This window comes from Mauremys reevesii, linkage group 25 (genome assembly GCF_016161935.1).
Source record: "Mauremys reevesii isolate NIE-2019 linkage group 25, ASM1616193v1, whole genome shotgun sequence".
NCBI classification, from domain to species: Eukaryota; Metazoa; Chordata; order Testudines; family Geoemydidae; genus Mauremys; species Mauremys reevesii.
In genome coordinates, this window is record NC_052647.1 from 6,778,466 (window position 1) to 6,794,071 (window position 15,606).

Here is a 15,606-nt window from a genome sequence, read left to right on the forward strand (position 1 = left end):
CCCATGTTAACCCCCCTCCTTCTTCCCCAAACATCCTGCCCTGCAGCCATCCCCTCACTCCAGATAGAACAACCCTCCACTGCAGCCCCCGTCCCTGGCTACAGCCTGGCTCCTGCTGGGATGCCCCCTGTGGATGCTGGCACGGCCATGCCTGGCTCAGCCAGCAGGAGGCGATGCCCCCTCTCCCCATATCCAGGATGAAGTGCAGCCCCCTTGGTCTAAGATCATGTTAGACAACAGCGCCCCCTGGTGCTGCACGGGGGCATTGCGGCAGGGGAGAGCGCCCCCTGCTGTGCCTTCCATCCTGCAGCTGCCTTCTGCTGCCCAAGGCTTGGCCAGGGCCACCCTGGCCTAGCCTGGTGGAGGTTCCCAAGGGCAGGGCTAACTCCCAGTCTGGCTGCAGCCACCCCCACTCGCTCACTGCTCCGCTCCCCCCCTCAGGTCATTGACTGGGAGGCCCTGCTGGCCCGGCGGCTCCCTCCCCCCTTCGTCCCCATCATCAAGGGGCGTGAAGACATCAGCAACTTCGACGAGGAGTTCACGGCCGAGGCGCCCGCGCTGACGCCGCCCCGCGAGCCGCGCCCACTCACCGCTGCCGAGCAGGAGGCCTTCCGTCATTTCGACTACCTCGCGGACACCTGCTAGCCCAGGGGAGAGCTGGGCCGCGGGAACGGACGGAGGGTTTCCCACCAGCGCCCCCTGGACTCTGAAGGACTCACTGGGCGGGGAACCTGCCCGGATCCGTGCTCGGGGGGCAGTTTGGCTCCAAGGCTACAGAAGCAAGACAGGGGAGGTGGATCTCTTGGAGTCCCTGCCAGGGACTGCTGCCCCCCAACCCAACCAGCCCCGTCTGAGCCCCCGGCTGCCCCCTCTGCCCGTGACTTTCTCTTGGACCACTGTAGTTTTGCCAACAAGCGGAGAGGGGGAACTCAGCGCTGGCCCTACCCTGGTTCCTACCCCCAGTCTGAGTCTGGCCCTGGCGCTGCCGTGGGTGAAAGGCCAAGCCCCACTCCCTGCTCCCAGAGGTGGGTGCAGTGAGAGGAGGGGTCTGTGCCCTGCATCCTGGGTGGGGGGAGGATGGGCACTGAGGGGAGGTGGGGGCAAGCTCGTGGGGGTGGGGAGCTGCTGGTCCCTCGGGGCAAGTAGGGGCCACCCTGAGGGCAGAGGAGCGGCACCCAATGTTGGGTCCTGGGAGAGGACTGGTGGCCAGGTCCCAGAAGGGTGCCCAGGAGGGTCCCCCTCCCAGCCCTGCCATACAGTGACCCACCCCCCTGCCCCTCTCTGAGGCCCTAGAAACCTCCCCTGAGCTAGGGGGCTTTATGCCCCGCAGGCCCTCATCCTACCGCAGCTCTACCCAGGGTTCATCTGCCCTCTGCCCATGGCTCTGGGCCCATCTGCTCCCCCAGGGCCAGGCGAAGGTCAGCCTAGCCCTTTGCCTGAGGGCTCTGCCTCATATCATGGACCATCTGGAGCCAGGTGATGCAGGAGCTGGTGAGGGCAGCTGCCGCTGGGGCGGAGCATGGGGGCTGTTTATACAGGGATCTCTGACCTGGCACTGAAATGCAGCCACCTCTGGGGTGGGCTGTATCAGCTACTTAACAGCCACCAGCAACAGCGCAGAACAGTTTTAGGACTGGAGGGGAAGGGGGATCGTATGGGGACTGTAGGCAGGTGGCAGGGGGCTGCCCCAAGGGGACTTTGGCCAGGAAGCTGGCGCTCCCACCCTGTCACTGGCCATGGGCTGGGCCATGTTTCTAAGAACACGGTGGCCAAACACCTGTCGGGGACGGTCTAGGTACCAGTGGCCCTGCCTGGGTGCAGGGTGCTGGACTTGACCTTGGGTTCTGCGATGACTGATCAGGGCTCCAGCTTTAGGGAGAGTGGAACCCCTCCCCGCAGCACAGCGCCCCCTAGTGCCGCGCTGGTGTTCTAGGGTCAGCTCTCACTGTGAAGGGAGAGCATCCCTGCTGTGCTCCCCCACCCTGCTCCCAGTAGCACAGCGCCCCCTAGTGCTGTATGGGGGCACTGAGCCCCTGTCCCACTCCCTGCATTTTCCTTGTCTCTCACCTGTCTGAGCGCACTCAGCATGATGTCCTAGCCCCCGCGCATTGCACGAAGGTTAGAGGGGCTGGAGCCACATCACCCCTGAGAAAGGGGAGCAGGCAGCTCCCTGGGTATGACTGGGGTGAGAGCTGGGGGCTGCTGGCCCCATGGGAAGGTCAGGCAGGCACAAGGGCTGAGGGCACAGCAGATCCACAGTGGCTGGGGGAAGGGATTCCCTGTGTACCCCCATCCCCAGGGATGTGGGGGAGGCCACTGTCTCTAAGTTCCCACCCACAGGGTGCTACCCTGTCCTGCAGCACCTCCCCATGGGAGCTTCATGCACCTGCCTGCTGCTCCAGCCCCCGCTGAGCTGTGCCCCTCACCGCAGTGTCGGGGATGCAGGGAAGCGTTGCCACAACAGGGGCTGTTCTCATCCTGGTTGGCAGGAGTCGAGCCCATTGCTTATGAATGGGTGGGGGGGTCTAGTGATGGAGGTGGGGCTGGGAATCAGGACTCCTGGGTTCTGTTACTGATTGGGGAAGAAAGAAGGGTCTAGTGGTTAAAGGGGCATATGGCCAGAAGTCAGGGTTCTGTCCTGGACCTAGGAGAGTGGGCTCTAGTGGTTAGAGCAGGAGCGGCTGGGAACCAGGATTTCTGGGTTCTGTTCCCGGCTCTGCCACTTACTTGCTGTGTGTGCCTGGCCGAGTCACTGTGTGCCTCAGTTTCCCCTTTAACATTCCCACCCCTGCCTGTCAGCCTTTGGGGTGTGGTCGCTCTGGCTCCAAGAAAAGGCTCAAGGTTACAGTCACCCCGTCGCCCGCCTGCCTTTTAACTACCTCTGTCCCCGCAGGGAAACCCCCGGGCTGTGTTCTGTGGGGCAAGAGGGAGCCAATCAGCTGCCTTTGTGGTATGAGATGTGAGTTGTAAATTATAGACCAGTTAAGCAAATGTTGCAGCCCAGCTGTCAGAGGCGTCTCATTGCAGGAGGCTAGAAGAGCCCTCAACGAAAGCAGCGCTGTGGGAAACCCTTCGGGAGCAGCAGCTGGGACTCAGGACTCCTGGGTTCCATGCCCAGCTCTGGGAGGAGAGTGGGGTCTAGTGGTTTGAGCAGAGGGGAGGGGGCTGTGAGCCAGAACTCCTGCCACTGCCACTGACCTTGGGCAAGCTTCCTGTGCCTCAGTTTCCCCACTGGTAACTGATGCTCCCCTCCCCCTGGTTAAGAAGCACATTGAAGGCTGGGTAGGAAGCTCCCCACGATGGTGCTGAGAAGCTGCCAGACGGGACAAGCCGGAGGGACTGGGCAGCATGTGGTGGCACCATGGCTGGGCCCTCAACCAGCTGCAGACGGCCCAGTGCAGCAGGGGTTAATACGGACCTGGTGAGTTCAGTGGAGAGGAGAATCCCATGGCAGGGATGGTAGCTGCAGCGCCCCCTTCTGGGGAACAGGGCAGTGCTGCAGTGGACCTGGAGTTTATTTAGCTCGTCCAGGGCCCTGTGCCTGGCGGTTTGGGACAGGAAGTGGGGGAAATGCCCAAGTCCTGATGCACCTGTATGGGGATTGAGGGAGGCAGTGGGGATTCTCATGGAGGGAGCTGGAATGGAGCCTGGGCTCTGGGGGCTCTTTATTCAGCATGCCTGGCTAGGTTTGGGGTCTGTTCTGAGCAGCAGACCTACCAGCAGCACAGCGCCCCCTATCGCCCCACAGGAGCATTGGGGTCATCACTGACTGAGGGGAAATGCTCCCTACTGACCACAGCGTCCCCTAGTCCTGCTCTTGGGGAATGGATTTGGTGCTATCTGCAAGGGGAGAGCGCCCCCTACTGAGACTCCCTGTCCCTGCAGCACAGCGCCCCCTGGTGCTGCAATGGGGTAGTGGGTTCATACAGACAGAGACGAGAGCTCCCCATACTGTCATCTGTCCAGCTCTCTGCTGACCCGCTCCACACGCCAGCATATGCTTCAGCAGCCTCCTAAGTGTCCCACTCATCCCTGGTCTTCCACCCAGCACTTGGGGCATCATGGCACAAACGCTCGGGGCCACCTCCCCAGCGGGGCTAGTCGCCAGCTCTCCGTGGGTGCCCTAGACTGACACCAGCTGGGGATCATTGACACCACTCGTGCAATGCTAAGTTACCTCCGCTGGGGCTCTGCCCCTCAGATGTGCTCCTGGGCCGGCGCTGCCAGCAACCAGCCATGTGGCTGCATTCCTGGAGCAAGTGGCCAGAGGCCATGGGGGCTGGGCAGAGGGGCCTTACCTTCTGCTAGTGTCTTGCCTCCAGACAGCTGAGCCCTGGAGGAGCTGCCCAGGATGTGGGGTGCACCTGCCTCTCCACTCACCACTGGGGAAGCCCCCGCGGGCCCTGAGCCCCCCTACAGCTGGAGGGTAGCAGCTGAGCAGGTCAGCCATGGGCTGGCCCTGAAGGCTCATTCATAGCAATCGAGGAGAAGGGATCATCGTGACCAGGTAGTCTGGCAGCTGCAAGGCTCAGCTCAGACGTCTTGCAGCCCAGAGCTCTCCATACCCCTGTTTTGGGCTGGGCTGGGGCACCTGGGGGCCCAGGCTGGGCTGGGCAGGGTTTTGCCCTCTCATGCATGTAACAGGCCCAGCGTGCCTGTACTCAGCTATTAACTCCCAATGCCGTGATCCCCGGAGGGGGCATCTCATGGGACCCATGCTGGCCCAGCACTGCCTCCTTGTGTCTCCTTCTGGCCTTGTCCTTAGCTCGTCCCTCGGCAGCAAGTGATAAAAGGTCTGATGCCAAGGTGATGGGCAGCGTGGTCTAAGCTAGCTCAGGGCTCAGAGGGAGGAGAAGAGAATCATGTTTCTTACAATGGTGTCGGGGGAAGGGACAGTCAAGATCAGACCCCTGCTGGGGGTGCTGTGCAAACACAGAACAGCAGACATTGGGATGGCTTCGTACGGACACCTGCTGAGACAGCCCTCGTCCCAAGGCACTTGCAATCTAAATCAACACAACAAAGGTTAGGGGACAGGTGTAACCTACCAGCCCTGCCCTCAGTCCCCAAGCCTGGTATGAGCCAGATGTTTGGGCTAAAATTATCAATGGTTAACACACTGGCCATTTTGGCTGTCGTTGTTAGGGACCAGAGTTAACACCAACCAAGATGGAGCATGGCTCAGTCATCATTGTGATGAATCCATAACGGCTGGAATCTGGAATTCTGCAGAAATCATAGAATCATAGAATTCAAGATCAGAAGGGACCATTATGATCATCTAGTCTGACCTCCTGCAAGATGCAGGCCACATAAGCCGATCCACCCACTCCTTAGCAAGTGACCCCTGCCCCATGCTTCGGAGGAAGGCGAAAAACCTCCAGGGCCATTGCCAATCTTCCCTGGAGGAAAATTCCTTCCCGACCCCAAATATGGCGGTCAGCTGAACCCCGAGCATGCGGGCAAGACTCTCCAGCCAAACCCTCTGGAAAAGGTTATATCATACCAGGCACATAATTGACCTATTGACTAAGCCCGTTATCCTATCATACCATCCCCTCCATAAACTTATCTAGCTTAATCTTAAAGTCATGGAGGTCCTTCGCCCCCACTGTTTCCCTCAGTAGACTGTTCCAGTATTGCACTCCCCTGATGGTTAGAAACCTTCGTCTAATTTCAAGCCTGAATTTCCTGACTGACAGTTTATATCCGTTCGTCCTCGTGTCCACATTAGCACTGAGCTGAAATAATTCTTCTCCTTCCCTGGTATTTATCTCTCTGATATATTTAAAGAGTATAATCATATCTCCTCTTATCCTTCTTTTGGTTAAGGAAAACAAACCGAGCTCCTCAAGTCTCCTTTCATACGAAAGGCCTTCCATTCCTCGGATCATTCTAGTGGCCCTTCTTTGTACCTGTTCTAGTTTGAATTCATCCTTCTTAAACATGGGAGACCAAGGCTGGGCTGGGCAGGGTTTTGCCCTCTCATGCATGTAACAGGCCCAGCGTGCCTGTACTCAGCTATTAACTCCCAATGACGTGATCCCTGGAGGGGGCATCTCATGGCACCCATGCTGGCCCAGCACTGCCTCCTTGTGTCTCCTTCTGGCCTTGTCCTTAGCTCGTCCCTTGGCAGCAAGTGATAAAAGGCCTGATGCCAAGGTGATGGGTAGCGTGGTCTAAGCTAGCTCAGGGCTCAGAGGGAGGAGAAGAGAATCATGTTTCTTACAATGGTGCCCGGGGAAGGGACAATCAAGATCAGACCCCTGCTGGGGGTGCTGTGCAAACACAGAACAGCAGACATTGGGATGGCTTCGTACGGACACCCGCTGAGACAGCCCTCGTCCCAAGGCACTTGCAATCTAAATTGACACAACAAAGGTTAGGGGACAGGTGTAACCTACCAGCCCTGCCCTCAGTCCCCAAGCCTGGTATGAGCCAGATGTTTGGGCTAAAATTATCAATGGTTAACACACTGGCCATTTTGGCTGTCGTTGTTAGGGACCAGAGTTAACACCAACCAAGATGGAGCATGGCTCAGTCATCATTGTGATGAATCCATAACGGCTGGAATCTGGAATTCTGCAGAAATCAATGGAGAAGCCAGAAAAGAGACGAGCCGGCAGCCTATAGCACTCCTACTGGCTTATCCCTGAGCCACACACCGATGAGTAAGGGGACATCCAGCATTACTAAGCCCATGCATTTTAAAATCCCGAGTCACCCTCCCTCCCCCTCCCCCCCAAATTGCAAGATTGGCCTAAAATGTCATAAGATTATTTTAAACAATAAACGGGGTGTAGGGTGCCAAATATATTTTCCATTCAAATGACTTTGTTTAACACATATTGGCTTTTTGATGAAAACTTGGAAAAACCCTACAACAAAATTTTGCCCCAAACTTTAAAAACATATTTTAAATTTGTCCCCAGGAAAACAATTCTGGCTTGTTCTAACCCACGGCTCAGTTTATTCTGGTCTCTGAGTTCAGAGCCTGTTGGGATCACATTGTATTAGTTAGTTAGTAGGTGTATTATGGTAATGCCTAGGCATCCTAGTCAGACCAAGACCTGGTGCTCGGTGCTGTATGTTATTAGGTGTATTACAGTAGTGCCTAGGTGTCCTAATCATGGGCCAGGAGCACATCATGCCAGGTGCTGTACAAATACAGGCCAGGAAGACAGTCCCTGGCCCAAGGAGCAGCATCTCCCTGACCCCAGGACCTCTGCCCCGCCATCCATCAAAGGTCCCTGTGTCACCACACGGGGCGCTAGAGCTGCTGAACCAAATGGTTGGGAAAAAATTTCCACATGGGCTAAATGGCCTCTCCCCCCAGTTGTGTGGTTTTAAACTCCCCAAGTTCACCTGAAGCAGATACTCGGCGGGGGATGTTTTGTCCCAAACAATGAAACTTTGGCAAAGTTCTAAGCAGCTGAAAACGGAAACCTTGGGCAGAAACGTAGCTCCAGGTGGCGCTACTAGAGCTGTTCTATTAGTGGAATAACTGCATCCACACGGGGTCTTTGCCCTGCTTTCGCAACAGGTCTGATCCAACTCCCAAGGAAATCAACAGCAAAACTCCCACCCACATCTAAACGGATGGAGCTAGAGCAGGAGACCAGCTGTGTCTGGCTCAGGCTGGTCTGGCCCTTTAAAGAAGGTGGGTTTAGCCCACCCCCACCTGTAGTTAATTAGCTGCCCCCCCCAGGTGATGGGTTTGAGAGTGGGGCAGCACAGAGCCTGAGATAAGAGGCCACCAAGTCAGGTGGTCAGAGAGACACAGCAGACCTGCAGGGAGCAGGTAGGGGCCTACAGAAGCTGGATTCTGGGGCAAGGGAAAGAATCAGGTTGCTTTGATTTCTCCTGCCTTGTTCTGCAGCATGAACCCCTTGCTGAAGAATGGGGCTGAAATCCTGCTACTGCTGGGGTGGGTTTATGTGTGCCCTGCTGTAGGGCTGGGGTGCCCCTCTCAGCCCTGGGTCTGTATCAGTTTAGAGTCACCTAAATCTCTGGCCTCAGTGTGGGGTATCGGGGGGGGGGATTTAATGGGCTATACTATACAGGGGGCCAGTGTAGATGATTAAATAATCCCTTCTGGTGTCAATTCTATGAAACGCCCCTTCATGTATGGGAGTAAAAGGCTTTGCTGCAGAAACAAATCCCAGGACTCCAGCATCTGGGGCTTTATGGGGCAGAGCTGGCTCCTCTGGCCAGAAAAATATTCCTTGGATGAAACTGATGCTTTGGCAGGACTGGGTTGAGGCAGCTGAAATGTTGAAGGGCCAGAAGGAACCACTCAGATTCCTTGTTTGTAAATTAGTCTGGTGGAAATATTTTTAGTAACCCCCCCGCCCCACACACAAAAAATTCAGCATGGCCAGTTGTGATTTTTACCATAATGGCAGGTGCTCCTCAACCCAGAGCAACAGCTAGAACAGATTCTAATTGTGCTTTAGGGAAGAGTGTGATTCTTCTGGCTCCTTCCCACATTTTTGGTCCCATGTGGAAGGAAAACAAATCTGTTTTTTTTCCCGTGAAGTGGCAGTTCTGTCTCCTGCCCACGGCCCCTGCAGCGGGTTTCAGGGTCAGGGACACCCTGAGCACTCACAAGGAGGGTCAGGGTGGGCAGCCTTGGGGATGTCCCACTTTGTGGCCCCCCCTCCCCCGGGGGAGCTGCTCCCTGCCCCCACACATGGTCCCTGGACAGGGGCTGACAATCCAGGCCCCTCAGTGCAGCTTCTGCAGAGGTGGAGGAGTGGGGGGCACGGTGGTGTGGGGTGGCTGTAAGGGCTGGGCCCCTAGCATGGGGGGAACTGGGGCCCCCGTAGGGGTGTGGGGCTGGCCCCCTTAGCAAGGGGGTCCCTGCTGCAGACACCCCCCCCTTGATTTGCTCTTCTCTGCCTGCCAAGGCCCCGCCCTCTCCTTTGGGACGCGCGGGCCACGCCCCCTCCTTTGGCCCCGCCCCTGACGGGAGCGGCAGTTGGAAGAGGCCCGCGCGCGAGGCGCAGGAGGCGGAGCAGGTGAAGAGGAGGGGAACCAACCGTCACATGGCCCCGCCCCCATCGCTTTGTCCCGCTCCAAAGCTACCCTGCGCCCCGCCCCCAAGGTCATAGCCACGCCCACCCTCCCTGCAGTCTGGCCCCCATGAAACCCCCCCCCGCCCGTTACACCGACGGGGAAACTGAGGCAGTGAGATTAACACTTTCTCAAGCAGCCACTTACCTGTGGGGCCAGATGCCCCCTCACCCTGCCCAGCTCCTTGTCACTGGGGCACCTAGCCCGGAGCTGGGGCTGCTCCCACAATCGGGCACAGCCCCACCCTGGCCCCCTGCAGGAGGTGGCCTAGATGGGCCCTAACGGGGGTCCCCCGCTGCAGGGCCCTGGCCTTGGGGCTCCTGGGCACACCTGCCCCCAGCTGGGGGCTTGTACCAAGGCCCCTTGCAGCTGCGATGGGGCGTGGGGATGGGCCGGGGGGCAGGAGGGTTGGCAGCACCTCTGGGTGATCCTGAGACGGCCAAAGCAGGGCGCAGGTGAGGGCCTGTCCCCTCTTCCCCACCTAGGGCAGGGCCTGATCCCTCCCGGGGATTCTCTACAGCCAGGGCAAATCCGGCTTGAGGGCACCTCTATCTGGAATGGGAGTGTCTGGACGGGGGGCTAATCTGGTTTGAATTCGCCCTGTTAGCTAATTCAGATTATCTTCCCCGTGTAGACAAGGCCTTCACCCCCCGAGTTGGCACGCTCTCCACTGCCCTTGGGAGATGCACGGGGGACTGGCGGCATCAGGCTGGGGGGGGGGGCAAGTAACCCGCTCTCCTGGCCTGTCCCTTCAGGTAATGGCTGCTCCACGGCCCCCTGCCCCAGCCTCAGCGGCTCCCTCTCTTGCAGACGCCGAGCCGGGACCCCGGGATGGCAGGCAAGCAGGGGTACAGTGGCACCTTCTGCCCAGAGGGCTCTGCCAAGGCCCAGTGCTTCAGCCCAGGCAGCGCGGCGAGCCTGGCTCCCTGCAGCCCTGAGCGCGGCCTCTTCTCTTCGCCCGCGGCTGAAGCTCGCTGGCTGAGCTGCCCGGCACCGCAGGCCGCGTCCCCGACCCATGAGAACCTCACGCTGGAAGAGCTGCTCACCCCTGTCACGGAGAAGCTCAAGTACCTGCTGAAGAAAGCAGAGGATTTCCAGACATACCTGCTCTACAGGTGTGGGGGGTGGGGGCGCCTGGCACTGGAGGGGGCTGGAATGCGGGGATGTGGGGGGGTGACTGGCAGAGGAGGGCACCTCGCCTGGGGGCAATGGGGTGGGGAGGGTGTATGGCAAAGAAGTGGGCCAACCGTGAACAGGGGGACAGTGGGGAAAGGGGATTGGTACTAAGGGGGCAGTAGTGGTGGGGCAGTGGGGAGAGAAGGGGCTGGCATGAGGGGTAAAGGTGGGGGCAGTAGGGGAGGGGAAGCCTGGCACAGAGGGGCAGTGGGGAGTGAGGGAGCTGGCATGGGGGGCAGTGGTGGGGGGCAGGTTTAAGGGGAAGCCTGGCACAGAGGCAGCAGTGGTTGGGGGCAGTGGGGAGAGACAGGGCTGGCATGAGGGCAGAGGTGGGGGGAGTGAGGTGAGGGGAAGCCTGACACAGATGGGGCTGTGGGGAGAGATGGGGCTGGCAGGGGTGTAGGGGTGGGGGCAGTGTTAAGGGGAAGCCTGGCACAGCGGGGCAGGGGAGGGGGGCAGTGGGGAGAGAGGGGGCTGAAGTGGGGGGGGGGCAGACGTAGGGGCAGCTAGGCAGCAGGGTGGGGGCGGTGGGTCAGTTCAGCTCCACCCCATCCCGGGCAGCTCTGTGTGCTGAAGGGAGGGGTCCAGGTAGCACTGAGCTGGGCAGAGCGGCTGACGTTGGCGAGGAGGCTGGGAACGCAGGGGAGGATGGACCCAGGATGGGTTGGAGCCCGCACTGGATCAGACAGTGCTGGGCAGGATTAATGCCCGACCAAGCGGGCACCCCCCTCACAGCATCTCTCAGCCAGTCTGCCATGCACAGCTCCTGCTCTGGGCAGTGCCATGCCGGGATTCCAGCTGTCCTGCTGAAGGGCCAGATTCTCATCTGGGCAGTACCCCACATGGTGGGGAGGCCATGCCCCGCAAGGGGTCTGCCCTCCAGGGGAAAAGGGGAATTCACCAGTCACCTCTGATCTGACCCAGCCGGGAGCAGAGGTTCCAGGAGCCACCTTTGCCCGCTGGAAGAGGCCGGTCTGTATCAAACAGGAGCTGTGGGTGCCCAGCTCTCTGCCAGGGGGCTCGTGGGCACCCTGAGCCCCAGGGCAGAATGGGGAGTGGTGTTGGTGCGGTACCCCCTGGAGACGCAGAACTCGCAGCTCCCCAGGGCCAGGAGTGGGCTAGTGAGGAGCCAGGGAGCAGTAGGGGGCGCTCTTGTCCTGCAGTCACTGCTGACCCACATGCCCCAGCCTGGCGCTGGGGCCCTGTGATTCAGGGTGGGGGGTCTCCACTTGCTGTCGGTGCCAACGAGCCCCCTCTGGCCCCTCGTGACCGGGTGCCCGCTGCCTTTCCAGCAGGGACAGGATGCAGAAGGAGCAGTTTGCCAAGGCCGTGCCCACCTTCCTGCAGATGTGCCAGCCCTACTTCGAATACCTGGAGTCCACCGCCCGCAGCTACAACTCTGGCCTGGGCGCCATGCAGGCGTCCGTGCGCAAGAGGGTGAGTGAGCCGGGGGGTGGGCTCACAGATGCCTGCATAGAGGTTTGGGGGGGAGTGGGGTGCATCTGCCCCACATCAGGGACAAAAGGTCACCTGCCTTCTCTACACTCCTGTTAAAGGTGTCTGATGGGGTGGAGGAGGCTGGGAGTCAGAACTCCTGGGTTTTACCCCCAGCTCTGGGAGGGGAGGGGAGTCTAGTGGTTAGAGCAGGGGTGCTGGGAGTCAGGACCCCCAGCTCAGAGCTAACTGACACGTACCTTGGATGTGACGTTGTCATGCATTTGAGTGCAGGCTCCAGGAGCAGAACCGAAGGCTGAGGGTGATATACTGGGCCAGAGGGCGTGGGGCAGTGGTGGTGGTGGGGGCATTGTGCAGGGCGGGGGCTAGGGGTTCAAGGGGGGGCTAGGTAGCTGGGCATAGTGTGGGGCGTGGCCGGAGAGGGACGGGGCAGGGCTTGGCTGGGGTATCGTCTGGATCACTGTTGGGTCCAGCCCCGTTGAATGTTCTCACTAACGAAATGGGGGAGGGGCTCCAGCCCCCAGTGCAGACCAGTGAATAGTACCCGTCCTCCAGCCAGGCTCTGTTGGGGGGTAGAAGGGGCCAGGTTACCAGCCTGCCCTAGACACGCTGGGCCGGGATGCCTGGAGGCCGGTGGCTGGCAGGACCCAGGAAGCTGCCAGCGGGCTCAGTGACTTGATGAGGGGTGGCAGCCCTCCTGGGAGTAAGACCAGGAAGGGGACTGGGCTGCCCATCCTGGGAAGGCTTCCTTGTGACTCCTCCTGCCCCTCACCCTGGCATCAGGGCAGCCCCGACACCCAAGCTGTTAATTGTGACTGAATGCTGACTCTCGGGGTCCCGCCCTGCCTGGTGCTGGGGGACAACCTCCCCTTCCAGGGTCCTGCCCTCAGCTCAGTGCCAGGCCCACACCCAGAGGCTCCCGGTGTCTCTCCCCTGCAGCTGCTGGAGATCTCAGAGCAGCTGGCGTTGCGACTGGAGCAGCTGGTGCTGATGTACGCCTCCTTCAGCTTCGTCTCCCTGGAGGACACCGACCCCTTCGGGTATGTGAGGGTGGGGGGCGCTCAGCAGGGGGCGCTGTCCCTTCGCAGTCAGCAGAGACCCCTGTACATCCTTAGGGGGCGCTGTGCTGCAGGGAGTGGGGTCGGGGGGCTCAGTAGGAGGAGCTCTTCCTTTTCAGTCAGCCCCAATGCCCCTATGCAGCGCTAGGGGGCGCTATGCTGCAGGTGGCAGAGGAAGCCGGCTCCTCCACGGCTCCCCCCGCTGGAGAGGGGGCTTTTACCCCATCTGTTTCGTTTTTCTCCCCCTCCCCCAGCGTCTCATGCTTCTTCTGCGGCCGCTTCTGGCTGAGTGAGTGGCGCCAGCTCTCCATCTTCCGCTTCTGCATCTCCGCGCCCTACACAGCCGCCCACCTGCCCCGCAACCTCTACAAGAAGATGCGCTGGAACCTGGACGTTCTGGAGGAGGGGGCAGGTGCCGGGGGGCGGCGCCGGGGGCACCGCACTGAGTAGTGAGCTGCTGGGCCCTGGGAGTGGGGCCTGGGCCCGAGGGAGATTTGATGTTGAGCTGCAGTGATTCAGCCGAGCCCCGGGCTTAGGGGGCAACCCCGTCCCCCATCCCTTCCTGCCTCGTTGGCAGGGACCTAGGGGCATCTGTGGTGGGAGGGCAGCAGGGAGCTCAGGTATAGACAGGGGAGATGGAGGGGTTCACCTGGCCCCCCCATTGGGCACTGTGTGCCCCCTGACTAGCACCCCTTCCCTCTGCCAGGCATCTCCCCCGATCCCCAATTTATCCCTGCTCCCTGCAGGCTCCTCCCCAGCCCCGCTGCCCCAGATCGTCTCCGGGGGGGGGGGCTTTGCCCCAGTCCGACCCCCCCCCCCCCGACCTTCACCCCCAAATTTTGTTGCAGCTACTTCCTGTGCTTCCGGGACACGGGTAGGGAGAACACCGTCAAGATGCAGAAGCTCTGGTCCATCGGGCGCTGGGTGCCCCTGGACCCCGATGCAGAGCACTCCTCCGACGTCCTGCAGTGGTGAGCGCCGGGGTGTGGGCCAAGAGGCTGTGGGGCAGGGAGGGGGTTCCTGGCTGCAGCAGTGAGAGGTGGGGAGCTGCCATGGGGTGTGGGGGGGCTGCTGTCAGTCCCAGTGATGTGGTCCGGCCCAGTTGACCCCACGTCCCCATGACCCTGTCTCCACCCGAGACCCTCCCTGCGGAGGCAGCACCCAAACCCATCCTGCTGCAGGCACCGCGGGCTGAGCCTTGAGTGACCCTGGACCAGGGAACAGAGTAGCGCCCCCTCCTGCCAGGGCTGACACAGGGGCCCTGGGGTTGGGGTCTGGCAGCCAGGTGGGTGAGGGGCAGCCGGAGGGCTCAGGAGACAGGGAGGGGCGGGGAGAGCAGTGGCTGGGTGGATCGAAGCAAGGACAAGCTGGGTGCTCTGACTGGGTTGGGTGTCCCTGGCAGTGGGTGGGTGTGGTCCTGGCAGGGTGTGGGGGCCCGGCTGGCTCTGGGCGGGGACTGGGCAGGGCAGGGTGCGCCTGGGCAGGGGTTGGCTGGGTGCTGGCTGGCCTGGGTGCCCCTGGGCCTGGGCAGAGGCTGTAACGTGCCCCTCACTCTCCTTGCAGGGTGCTGTGCAAACAGCCCACGGGTGACTTCCAGCCACTGCTGACCATCGGTTTTGAGGAGCCCTCGCACACCCTGGCCACCGACCTGCTGGTGCAGATCCTGAGCGCCCCGGCCTGCGCGCCCCTCCCCTGCCCTGGCGCCAGCAGGGAGCCCTTACACTGGGGCAGCCCGGGGGGGCAGGGACAGTAGCACAGCCCCCGTGTGGCTTCCTGGGGCGCAGGGGGCAAGTGCTGGCTACTTGCCTCCTGCTGGGCCCCTCACCCTGGTGTCAGGGCAGCCCTGACACCCAAACAGGCCCATTGTATTTTAACTGACCACTGGCTCTTTTAAAACTCCTCTGATTCTAGGCCCAGGAGGGTCGTTAGCCTTAGCGAGGGGAGGCAGCTCAGCCCTGACTCCACTCCCCCCTTGGGGCTGAAGGGCAGGCTAGGGACCCATCTCTGCAGAGTTCACCCCACTGCCTCTAGAAGGGCTGATGCCCTGGGAGGGGTGGGGCAGCTCGGCCCCAGTGGGGTAGTGGAGGCAAAAGAGACAAGGGTTGGGGCTGCTGGGTCCATAAACCCTCCCCTGAAAAAGCCCCAGCCAGGGGCTGGATCCCTGCTGTTAATGCAGAACAGGGGGTCTCCACAGGCTCCCCTGATCTGGGGGCAGCCCCATAATCCCACCCCAGGCCCCATCTGCCGGGGTTTCGTTTCCCTCCCCGTCCTGTTCCTCAAACTTGCTGGGCACTGAGAATCCTCCTCCCCCACCCCCACCCAATGTGCACAGAGCACCATGGGGTCCCTCCCCCACCCGAATTTGAGCTGGTGGCCCCCCTCCCCTGATCTCCACAGAGCCCTGTGCAGGGGTTCCCCCTCTCCCCAACCCAAGTGCAATTCTTATTTATAAGCTTGTGCTTTTGCAATAAAAGTTTGGTTCTTGGCACTGGGAAGGCTGCTGGGCTGACTGGCTTGGGGCGGGGGGCGGGGGACTGGCTGGGTCTGGCAGCATGTGGGGAGAAGGCTTGAAGCGGCACAGCCTAGTGGACTCTGGAGACCTGAGCTCCATTCCCACCTCTGCCACTGAACTGCTGAGTGAGTTTGGGCAAGTCTTGTCCCCTCCCTGTGCCTTAGTTTCTCCATCTACAGCACAGGAATAATGAGACACAGCCCCTGTGTGCAGTGCTTTGAGATCTATGGCTGGGAAGCACTAGGTAAGAGATGGATGATATTATTCTGGGGTAGGTGGGAGAGTGGGCCCAGCGTCCCCCCCCCATTGGGAACACCCTGATGGCCTCTG

General features: G+C 60.6%; 3 protein-coding genes across 9 annotated transcripts in view; 2 read left to right on the plus strand and 1 right to left on the minus strand.

Annotated features, from left to right (window-relative positions):
- The window catches only part of PKN1 (protein kinase N1), a 50,190-nt gene extending 47,199 nt beyond the window's left edge, over positions 1-2,991 (plus strand). For both annotated transcript variants that reach the window (XM_039514983.1, XM_039514982.1), the window contains exon 22: positions 442-2,991. In XM_039514983.1, coding sequence (XP_039370917.1) covers positions 442-645 — 204 coding nt within the window. In that variant the 3' untranslated portion in view covers positions 646-2,991. The remainder of the gene's footprint in view (positions 1-441) is intronic.
- The window catches only part of LOC120391382 (adhesion G protein-coupled receptor E5-like), a 1,047,477-nt gene that overhangs the window by 761,776 nt on the left and 270,095 nt on the right, over positions 1-15,606 (minus strand). The gene's annotated exons all lie outside the window — the stretch shown is intronic.
- Positions 7,694-15,259, plus strand: LOC120391398 (UPF0575 protein C19orf67 homolog). 5 transcript variants are annotated; one of them, XM_039515051.1, is made up of 7 exons: positions 7,694-7,801; positions 9,886-10,190; positions 11,544-11,688; positions 12,646-12,746; positions 13,019-13,213; positions 13,613-13,735; positions 14,328-15,259. In XM_039515051.1, the coding sequence occupies exons 2-7, from the start codon at positions 9,907-9,909 to the stop codon at positions 14,515-14,517; spliced, it is 1,038 nt and encodes a 345-aa protein (XP_039370985.1). In that variant the 5' UTR covers positions 7,694-7,801; positions 9,886-9,906; the 3' UTR covers positions 14,518-15,259. The 5 variants fall into 5 exon arrangements, with proteins under 5 accessions (XP_039370985.1, XP_039370983.1, XP_039370984.1 ...); XM_039515049.1 differs by lacking the exon at positions 7,694-7,801 and adding an exon at positions 9,136-9,189; XM_039515050.1 differs by lacking the exon at positions 7,694-7,801 and adding an exon at positions 9,136-9,189 and having other exon boundaries at positions 11,547-11,688.